The following is a 9,108-nucleotide window of genomic DNA, read 5'->3' as shown; positions in this document are numbered from 1 at the left end:
TCCGTCGCGAGGAGAGGAGAGGCGGAGGAACGCTGGTAGAATAATTGTGGTGGTCTTTCATAACACACATAACACTATAGACGTATAGCCAATACATTATAATCATATGACATAGGCCTATATTTAGCTCTGAGAGATCAGCCATAGAGAAAAACTGCATTTTCAAAAAAAAAAAAAAACGCCGGATTGCTTTTTAGAGCGCAACAGAGCAGCCGATTAAAAGCATCTCTAGGCTAAAGGAAATCAATTTTATGGCCACATCCATTTTGACATCGTCATGAATTCAAATTAAGAAAATGACAAACAAGCGCTAAAACAAGACACACCTTTTTTTTTTATCACTGGGATAAAACGTTATTTGACAAACAATTTCTTCCCAGACGCTGCCCATCAATTAGAGGTGGGTTATACAGCCTATTTCTGCTGTGATCTTCACGTCACGGACAGCACCAGCGGCAGGCCAGCGGAGGATAACCCCGAGTAGAGCCGATCTTACCCAAGACAGGACTCTCAGGATGGTCTGCGGCTGCTTAGCGAAGGCCAGCGGGTCGAAGGCAGCTCCGGCTCGGCCCGCTCCGAACGATCCCACTCCGTCCATCTTCTCGCTCTCTCGGTGCGCTCTCTCTCGGTGTCAGTGTCCGGGCTCCGTGGTCGGTTAGGTACTGGACTGTATAGGGACGGGTCTGGGCGCGCACACAGTGCACAGTGACACACGCAATTGGGCGGGGGCGTGCACGAACAGGCGGGCCCGTGCACTGGAAGCTGTCTCAAAAACAGCTGCAGCAACACAGAGGTTTGGCACTCAGCGTCGTCCACAGCATCAGCACCGCTTCATAATGATATAACCATGGCAATGGACGGAACACTGAAGGATAGACGGCGGGGACTTTCTGGAGAGAGAAGAAATCTTTGTCTAGTTTCACTGTATTTTAGCGTGTCATATAAAGCTGTTCTCCGTGATAGTATAGGCAGGCCTGTTTATTGGGTAGCCTTCCACTCTCCCTCCTCCCAGCAAGAGACTGCAGCATCTCTCCATGTGGACCATAATAAGCTGTATCCCGTTTCTGTACTTCAACCAGCAGAGGGCGCACTACTCACCTCATCTGTCTAAAACCATCAGTTAACACCATCGTCACATCAATGCTAGTGGCCGTCAATGCCCTGACAGTCACAGTGTCGGTCACAGATGTGATTGTTATTCCTCCAGGTGAGGGTTCAATCAGTGCTCACAATCTTCTGGAATCAGAATATTTTGTATGATCACGGTTGATTCCAAAAATAAACCCGTACATTGCGGGTGCAGGTCAGGACATGTATTAATACCACTCACATGTCTTGACACCTAGGCTCCCTCCCTCTCCCACCACATACTGGAACCGTTCCATACTGTAGACATGGGCCTATCCTTCCTCCTTTTCTTTCTTTAACAAATCACTGATGTATCACAATTGGAATGCACGGAATCACGGATGTTCCTTGAGAAAAAGCTTTTATTCATTCAGTCTAAACACAAAACAGACAGGTGAAAGTCATGTGATGTCAGGACAGAGATAAGATCAAGGTAGGGAGGAAGAGAGGGAGGAGAGTATTATCGGTACATGGCCTCTCTATCACCCTGCTCCTCAGACACACAGCAGGCAGAGAGATACCCTCAGACCAGAATGGAGGAGCACACAGATACAAACATAATTAAAATAACAGCAATATAGCTATAATTATCATGCAGTAAAATATATTATCACTCAGGGGTAATTCAAGTTCTTTAAAAAATAGTTGTTTTTTTCTTCTTCAGGGAAACATGTACAGTGCGAGCACATCAGATATGTTTAAAACACATATATATATTGTATATATACACAATAGATTGACATTATACGTAGCGTATCATTTGGACCATCCCCTCTGCTGTACATTCGATATCATCTCTAGATTTTAACAATCTTCAGGACCTATAACACTGGCTGTGCCCAATAGCGCACAACGCTCTAATCTTCCGTCCAAACTAGAACCTTGTGTCAACAAAAGAAAGGGTGTCATTTGAGAGTTTGCTTTTGCATCACTCAAGTCCCTCCCCTAGGCATAGCAATCAATCACAGGATCCGTCCTTCCATCCGTCTCGCCACCTCTCGTCCACGCGTGAGCAGTCGAACTCGGGCTTGCCTAGCCGAACGTTGACCCCGTTGTGGAGGCGGCAGAACCACTGTGAGAGGGAGTGGCGGCTGCTCGTGTCGGGCTGGTTGGTTTTCAATCTGTGGAGAGGAAATGATGTCGTTAGAAGAACACTCTACCCTTACCGCTCAGAGAAATGGGATTCGAAACTGTATGACGGACGTTGACGTGTGTCTTAGAAATGTGTCCATTTGTCCATTTGTCCACTATCCTTTAAACGTTCAAATGTTTTGCCCATCCCCCCGACCTTGTCCTGAGGTCCTCAGCACACTCGTCACAGGGGAAGAACTTGGAGAAGAGGGAGATGAACTGGCCCATGTCCTGCTGCTGGGACGAGGAGGGCCGGTCCGGGTAGTACGCTGCCATGGTGTGGAGGAAGGACCAGGTGTTACGCCCTAACTCCCCCCTGTCCAGTGGACACTGTACCGGCTCTGCCTGGGGCTCCTGTATGTACGTATGTATGTACGTACACACACACACACACACACACACATACATACATACATACATACATACATACATACATACATACACACACACACACACACACACCACACACACACCACACACACCACACACACACACACACACACACACACACACACACACACACACACACACACACACACACACACGTAAGTCACACTTTGACTCAATATACTAGTAAACAACCTGTGCTGTTTGATAGGAAATAATGCAAGTCATCATTACTCATCTTCCACTTACAGACTATCAGAGTTTACAATATTCTTGAAGCCAAGATTGCATGTCCCATTCAGATCAGGCATAGCCTTCTCGTTCCGTTCAGAGCTGGAAGACATAGACTACGATGCTTCTAGGTGTACTCAGGTTTCACTTACAAATGCAACAGACTCATTTCATCAGCTAGCCAGTAGCATACCCTGCGTAGGGATCTCTGTCTCAAACAAGGGGCTTCATTCATGACCATAAACCGAAGTCCTAAAGGACAGCCTATAGTATTACCGTTCATGTTTGCACTGACGATGGCAACGGCCCCCGTTGAACTCGACTCACCTGTGTCACCGCTGGCTCCTTTTTCTGAACCTTCATCCACGATGTGAAGTCCGTGCAAGCCCTGCATGGCTTCTTCTTCTTCGATTCAGCGGTCTTCTCTTGCTCTTTAGCTGGACTGTCCTCCGGGGGTCTGCCGCCGGTCATGGTCAACGGGAAGCCCTCGAACCCGGTGGGTGTGTTGGAGGTGGATGCTGCTCTCGACCCTGTGGACGCAGCCATGTCCAGCACAGCGCTGCGACTGATCTCCCTCTGAGTCAAGTGTCAACTTGCAACTTTACCAGCTGCTGAAGGACACTTCCTTCCTTGTTATATATAACACGCTGTCAATGTTCACGTCTTTTGACACCAGGTTTGTGTTTATATCAATAGTAAAAATATTCCACTTGAGGTCAATACTGTTAGACTGCCAACAACATTATTTAGATAACTAGGAAAGTCATGTGTAGATAGTTCTAGGTTTCGTTCCCCACCGGAGTGCAATCAGCGCGGAACTTCCCAGTTCCGGTCTGTGATGTCATTTCTCTCTGCATGCCGCAAAGTCTAACCTGAATCAAAGTGTAAAATACCGCTTGGACTTATTACATTACAATCATGTTGTCAATGTCTGTTTAGTACTTTGTTGACTTGTTAAAATTCGAACTATCGAGCATGTACATTTGATTTGATTCACTAACTATTGCATTGCGTCCCTCTCACAGTAGGCTAAGATAGATGGGTAACGTAGCTGGCTAGCTAACCCCGGCTATTGGGAATCAGCGTTGACACGTTTCGGTCTCTCATGTTATGAGTTCTCTGACTTCTTCACAGGGAATAATAAGGCAACAACGTGTAACCACCAGCCCACCTCACCAACATGGGGATCCTGGAGAAGATAGCGGAGATAGAGAGAGAGATCTCTCGGACTCAGAAAAACAAAGGTGAGCTAGTGGAAGCGGCCAGCTCAGCTGTTCAGCGAGTTGGCCAAACATGACAGCTCCTTTGCTTTCCATGCAAAACCTATCTGTCACTCTGTCAGTTATTGTGCTGTGATGCATGTGTGCAATCTATTGATTTAAGCACATTTGCGCATTCCCATGCCACTTTACAAATTGTGAGATTTTCATATCGTCATTCACCAGAAAATCTTTAGAATTAAATGATCAGTGTGCAGGTGTCTTTCTATACAAGAACTGTTCGTTTTTACTCAGCACCTAAGAATTGCCACTTAGATTTGGATCCTTTTTCACCCTTCCTGTGTCTGCAGCGACTGAATACCATCTGGGCCTGCTGAAGGCGAAGCTAGCCAAGTACAGAGCTCAGCTACTGGAGCCCTCCAAGAATGCCGGCGCCAAAGGAGAGGGCTTCGATGTGATGAAGTCAGGAGACGCGCGCGTCGCCCTCATAGGCTTCCCCTCCGTGGGTAAGGTAAGTCGTGCTGGGAGAGTGACTGGCTATCAGATTCTGTGCAGATAAACACACACACTCGCACACAACCTGACTGATTACCGCTGCCTGTGTGTACTTGTAAGTGAATGAGTCTCATTGTCCTCTTTTCTAGTCCACGTTTCTCAGTCTGATGACGTCAACGGCCAGCGAAGCAGCCAACTATGAGTTCACCACTCTCACCTGCATCCCTGGAGTCATAGAGGTACACACACACACACACACACACACACACACACACACACACACACACACACACACACACTCACTCACACACTTTGCCATAAGAACATATAGTTCTATATAGTATAGAGTGTGGGCTCTTCTGCCTTGCCATATGATGTGTGGCTCACCTTGGCCTGTGTTCCTCAGTACAAAGGGGCCAACATCCAGCTGCTCGATCTGCCAGGAATCATCGAGGGGGCCTCCCAAGGTATGGTAACCATGGTGACATGGTTGTTGTCTGCTGTGTATACACTATGCATGTCAATATCTTCACAAACTGCAGAATGGAAACACCTGTCCTTTTTGGAGACAGGCATCTGTGTTCTGATTGTTACATAGACAGTGCACGCGGTAGCTAATTAATGGTAATGAATTGAATTCCAGTATATGTCATATATCAATATACCTTACCTCCAAGCTTAGTGAAACTCGGGTCAAATCAGAGCATATTTGGTGTTTTTTAGCTACCGCACAGAGTTACTTTTGCTAGCAACCATAACATTGACGTCAGTCTCCAAAAATGACAAGTGTCTCCAGACGTTTCTAGCGCATTATTGACCTCCTGACCTGTGTTGTTGACCTCCTGAGCTGTGTTGTTGACCTCCTGACCTGTATTGTGGGTGTTTCGTAGGTAAGGGTCGAGGTCGACAGGTTATCGCTGTTGCCAGGACAGCAGACGTTGTCATCATGATGCTGGATGCCACCAAGGGAGACGTCCAGAGGTGTGTGTCTGTGTGTGTGTGTGTCTGTGTCTGTGATTGTGGACATGCATACTCCATTCCCATGTTGTTTATTTGAGTGTTTATTTGAGTGTTTTCATTGTTTTCTTTTCTCTCTTCCTACAAGGAACCTCCTGGAAAAAGAGTTGGAGTCTGTGGGCATCAGACTCAACCGATCAAAACCAAATATTTATTTCAAGGTCAGTTTATTTTATTATTATTATTATTTTTCAGTCATTTTGATTATTATTAATCCACAACCCTTGAGATATTGTAATGTGGTCTACTGATGTATAATATGCGTCTCCTTCTCCTCTTGTTTAGCCCAAGAAAGGTGGAGGACTCTCCTACAACTCCACCGTCCCTCTCACTATGTGCTCAGAGAAGCTGGTCCAGCTGATCCTACATGAATACAGTATCCCTCACTTCTGAGACCCAGTGAGGGACAGTCACAACTCTACCCCTCTCCAGTACTCTCTTTCTCTCTTTTCTTCTGTCTCTTTCTCTGTGTCTGTCTCTGTCCCGTCTCTCTCTCTCTCTCTCTCTCTCTCTCTCTCTCTCTCTCTCTCTCTCTCTCTCTCTCTCTCTCTCTCTCTCTCTCTCTCTGCGTCATTGTCTCAGTCACTTTGAACACAAGCAGATTGCGGGGCGGCTGTGGCTCAGAGGGTAGAGTCGGCGTCTAATGATCGCAAGGTCGGCGGTTCGATTCCCCGACTGTTTCGAGGTGTCCTTGGGCAAGACACTGAACCCCAAATTGCTCCCAATGAGCGGGCCGGCGCTTTGCGTTGGTAGCTTGCCGCCGTTGGTGTGTGTGTGTGTGTGTGTGTGTGTGTGTGTGTGTGTGTGTGTATGTGTGTGTGTGTGTGTGTGAGAGAGAGAGTGGGTGAATGACAGGCCGTTGTAAAGCCCTTTGGAATAAGGTGCTATATAAGTGCAGTCCACTTTGACCAGAACCAGAATGTGTGTTGATGCGGAGCAGTCAGACGGGTCCCTACAGAACCTTAACCTCCTCCTTCAGAAATCTTTAACGCGGAGGTTCTGTTCCGAGAGGACAGCACGCCAGACGACTTCATCGACGTCATCGTGGGAAACAGAGTGTACATGCCCTGTCTATACGTACGTAGAACGCCCCTCTGTTACGGAACGCCAGCCACGACTCAATAACAATCATCAGTATGACTGCAGTGAGATGTGGTCATTGCGTGGTCATTTATTGTGTGCGTGTGTGTGTGTGTGTGTGTGTGTGTGTGCGTGCGTGTGTGCACTCCTACCTGCAGGTGTACAACAAGGTGGATCAGATCTCCATTGAGGAGGTGGACCGTCTGGCTCACAGACCGCACAGTGTTGTCATCAGGTCAGAGAGAGAGAGAGAGAGAGAGAGAGAGAGTGTGAGTGTGAGTGTGAGTGTGAGTGTGAGTGTGAGTGTGAGTGTGAGTGTGAGTGTGAGTGTGAGTGTGAGTGTGAGTGTGAGTGTGAGTGTGAGTGTGAGTGTGAGTGTGAGTGTGTGTGTGTGTGTGTGTGTGTGTGTGTGTGTGTGTGAGAGAGAGGCCTTGTGAGTGTGCAAGCTTCAACCACCGGTCTCACTCACTGTGTGTGTGTGTCTGTCGTAGCTGTGGGATGAAGCTTAACCTGGACTACCTTTTGGAGAGGTTGTGGGAGTACCTGTCTCTGATCTGCCTCTACACCAAGAAGAGAGGAGGTAGGTCTTCTCAATCTGTCCATCTATCTATCTATGTATCCATCTATCTTTCTTTCCATCGTGTGCGTCTCCTGTGTAATTCTGGGACTTGTGGTTTTCAGAGCGTCCAGACTTCGGCGACGCCATCATCATGAGGAGAGGAGCCTCTGTAGAACATGCTGTAAGCACTGACCATGCCCACATCCAGTCTAAACGTTCCCACAGGCAGTATCCCAGAGCCAGACTGGGATCCAGCCTAGTCCTGGACCATGTTGATTGGAGGATGACAGAATAACTGTTTACCCTCCAGACAAGCTAAACATGCTAACTTGTTAACCGTGTTCTTGGGACAGCACAGCATGGCTTTGTAGCACGCGTGCAAACTGGTAAACATCTGTTTCTCTCTCCACCTCCAGTGTCATCGAATCCACAGAACGTTAGCCAGCCATTTCAAGTATGCCTTGGTCTGGGTAAGTTAGCTCCCCTGTGCCCTGCTAGCACAAGTTGGTTAACTGTGTTTTTGTTGTTCGTAGTTGGCCAAGCTAGAAAGGACACAATTATTAACTACATTGTTAGAACTTAGTTTAATTATTTAAAATGACATTTGTGGTTCGAAAAAACAACACACCGGTACCTCCGTCCCCTCCAGCATGGCCAGGTAGTGACAGCGTCTCCCAAGGTATGGTAACCATGGTGACCTAAGACTCTTGAACAGGTTTGTTTTCTGTCTTACAGGGCACTAGCACCAAGTACAGCCCCCAGAGGGTGGGACTCACACACATCTTGGAGCAGGAGGACGTCATTCAGATCGTTAAGAAGTAAAAAGCAAGCCCTCCTATTGGACAGACTGGAGGGGGGGGGGGAGTTACACTCCTGTGGAAGGAGTTGAAACAAAAGTTCATTCATGTTCAGAACCATTGTACAGTAGATTCTGATTCCCAACAAACAAACAAAAAGCCCCCTTATTCTTATTTTGTTTATTACAAAACAATCGAGAAACAGATCTGATGTGACTTTATAGAAGAAGAGGATCTGTACATTTTATCTTTGTTGACACAGGAAATGCATTCAGAATGAAAAATGGAGAAATAATAAATTCCAGAAAACTTGAGGTGGATCCAGTGATCTTTTTTCTTTTCGGTGTGTGTGTGGCGACCGGGGGGGGGGGGGGGCGGCGGAATGTCATGATCCTTTAGTGAGGATCATGAGAGGGTTCGGTTAAATGACAGCGTTCATGTGTCCAAAGGTTTATATAAAAGATATGAACGTTTTATATGAAAGATAAAGGGCGGATATTCTGAACCGTAGTGTCTTAATGGCTTTTTACACATCTGATGAGTCAGGGAAAGGTCTTAGTATTACTACACCTCACCTACTTATGCAGTCGTAAATCATGCTCAGACCATAGATTAGTGAAGTAAAAGTAGAGAGAAACTTACATTTACTTGAAGAGAACAGAGGTGTGGGACTGAAGAGGACATTGTTATCTGCCTACAGTGGGTATGTACAGTAATTAACCCTTTGATTATCTATTTACATTGGTGGAACTGTTCATAATAATAAAATATAAGATACAATAATATTCATAGTGAACCCAGGTTGGATTTTAGAGCTGGAGCCAATTGTGGTTGGTTGCTTGAATTTGTATACAATTAATGTCTATTGTCTGGGTGTAGGGCAATTGGACTTTCAGAATCCACAGTCCCTAACTAAACATAACTTAATACTTATAATACTTAATTTAATTATATATAGATATAATAGGATATAACAGATACAGTAAATATAAATACAACAGAGAGCCTGATACAATAAATACAGGACACATTGAGGCTTGAGTGCATTAAGAATTATTCAGTG

At 46.2% G+C, this 9,108-nt stretch overlaps 3 protein-coding genes across 5 annotated transcripts in view; 1 reads left to right on the top strand and 2 right to left on the bottom strand.

Annotated features, from left to right (window-relative positions):
• The window catches only part of syngr3a (synaptogyrin 3a), a gene marked incomplete at both ends in the record, with an annotated part of 5,886 nt that extends 5,288 nt beyond the window's left edge, over window positions 1-598 (bottom strand). The window contains one exon of the mRNA XM_080524065.1: window positions 497-598. Within this exon, the coding sequence (XP_080380191.1) occupies window positions 497-598 (102 nt within the window). The remainder of the gene's footprint in view (window positions 1-496) is intronic.
• An 895-nt stretch (window positions 599-1,493) lies between these two features.
• Window positions 1,494-3,440, bottom strand: gfer (growth factor, augmenter of liver regeneration (ERV1 homolog, S. cerevisiae)). The gene is made up of 3 exons (XM_080524066.1): window positions 3,205-3,440; window positions 2,417-2,613; window positions 1,494-2,249 (listed from the first exon to the last, which is right to left on the bottom strand). Exons 1-3 carry the CDS (start codon window positions 3,421-3,423, stop codon window positions 2,087-2,089), a joined length of 579 nt encoding a protein of 192 aa, XP_080380192.1. The 5' UTR covers window positions 3,424-3,440; the 3' UTR covers window positions 1,494-2,086.
• Window positions 3,357-8,357, top strand: drg2 (developmentally regulated GTP binding protein 2). Of its 3 annotated transcripts, none has more exons than XM_080524059.1 (14): window positions 3,357-3,373; window positions 4,012-4,121; window positions 4,448-4,608; window positions 4,742-4,831; window positions 4,999-5,059; window positions 5,483-5,573; window positions 5,698-5,770; window positions 5,895-5,985; window positions 6,589-6,686; window positions 6,848-6,924; window positions 7,181-7,269; window positions 7,371-7,429; window positions 7,665-7,718; window positions 7,984-8,357. In XM_080524059.1, the coding sequence occupies exons 2-14, from the start codon at window positions 4,058-4,060 to the stop codon at window positions 8,068-8,070; spliced, it is 1,095 nt and encodes a 364-aa protein (XP_080380185.1). In that variant the 5' UTR covers window positions 3,357-3,373; window positions 4,012-4,057; the 3' UTR covers window positions 8,071-8,357. The 3 variants fall into 3 exon arrangements, with proteins under 3 accessions (XP_080380185.1, XP_080380186.1, XP_080380184.1); XM_080524060.1 differs by lacking the exon at window positions 3,357-3,373 and adding an exon at window positions 3,426-3,553; XM_080524058.1 differs by lacking the exon at window positions 3,357-3,373 and adding an exon at window positions 3,700-3,761.
• The last annotated feature ends 751 nt before the right edge of the window (window positions 8,358-9,108 follow it).

This window comes from Nansenia antarctica (assembly GCF_963989245.1).
Source record: "Nansenia antarctica genome assembly, chromosome: 2".
Taxonomy (NCBI): Eukaryota; Metazoa; Chordata; class Actinopteri; order Argentiniformes; family Microstomatidae; genus Nansenia; species Nansenia antarctica.
Note: the sequence above shows the minus strand (reverse complement) of the source record. Positions and strands in the feature narration are given on the sequence as shown.

What these genes read in the sequence shown, in the direction of transcription:
- drg2 (XM_080524059.1), top strand. Translation starts at nt 4,058, where the DNA reads ATGGGGATCCTGGAGAAGATAGCGGAGATAGAGAGAGAGATCTCTCGG. An exon ending in TCGGACTCAGAAAAACAAAG is followed by an intron (nt 4,122 to 4,447) that starts GTGAGCTAGTGG and finishes CTGTGTCTGCAG; the next exon opens with CGACTGAATACCATCTGGGC. An exon ending in AACCAAATATTTATTTCAAG is followed by an intron (nt 5,771 to 5,894) that starts GTCAGTTTATTT and finishes CCTCTTGTTTAG; the next exon opens with CCCAAGAAAGGTGGAGGACT.
- gfer (XM_080524066.1), bottom strand. Translation starts at nt 3,423, where the DNA reads ATGGCTGCGTCCACAGGGTCGAGAGCAGCATCCACCTCCAACACACCC. An exon ending in AGGAGCCAGCGGTGACACAG is followed by an intron (nt 2,614 to 3,204) that starts GTGAGTCGAGTT and finishes ACGTACATACAG; the next exon opens with GAGCCCCAGGCAGAGCCGGT. An exon ending in GCTGAGGACCTCAGGACAAG is followed by an intron (nt 2,250 to 2,416) that starts GTCGGGGGGATG and finishes TCCTCTCCACAG; the next exon opens with ATTGAAAACCAACCAGCCCG.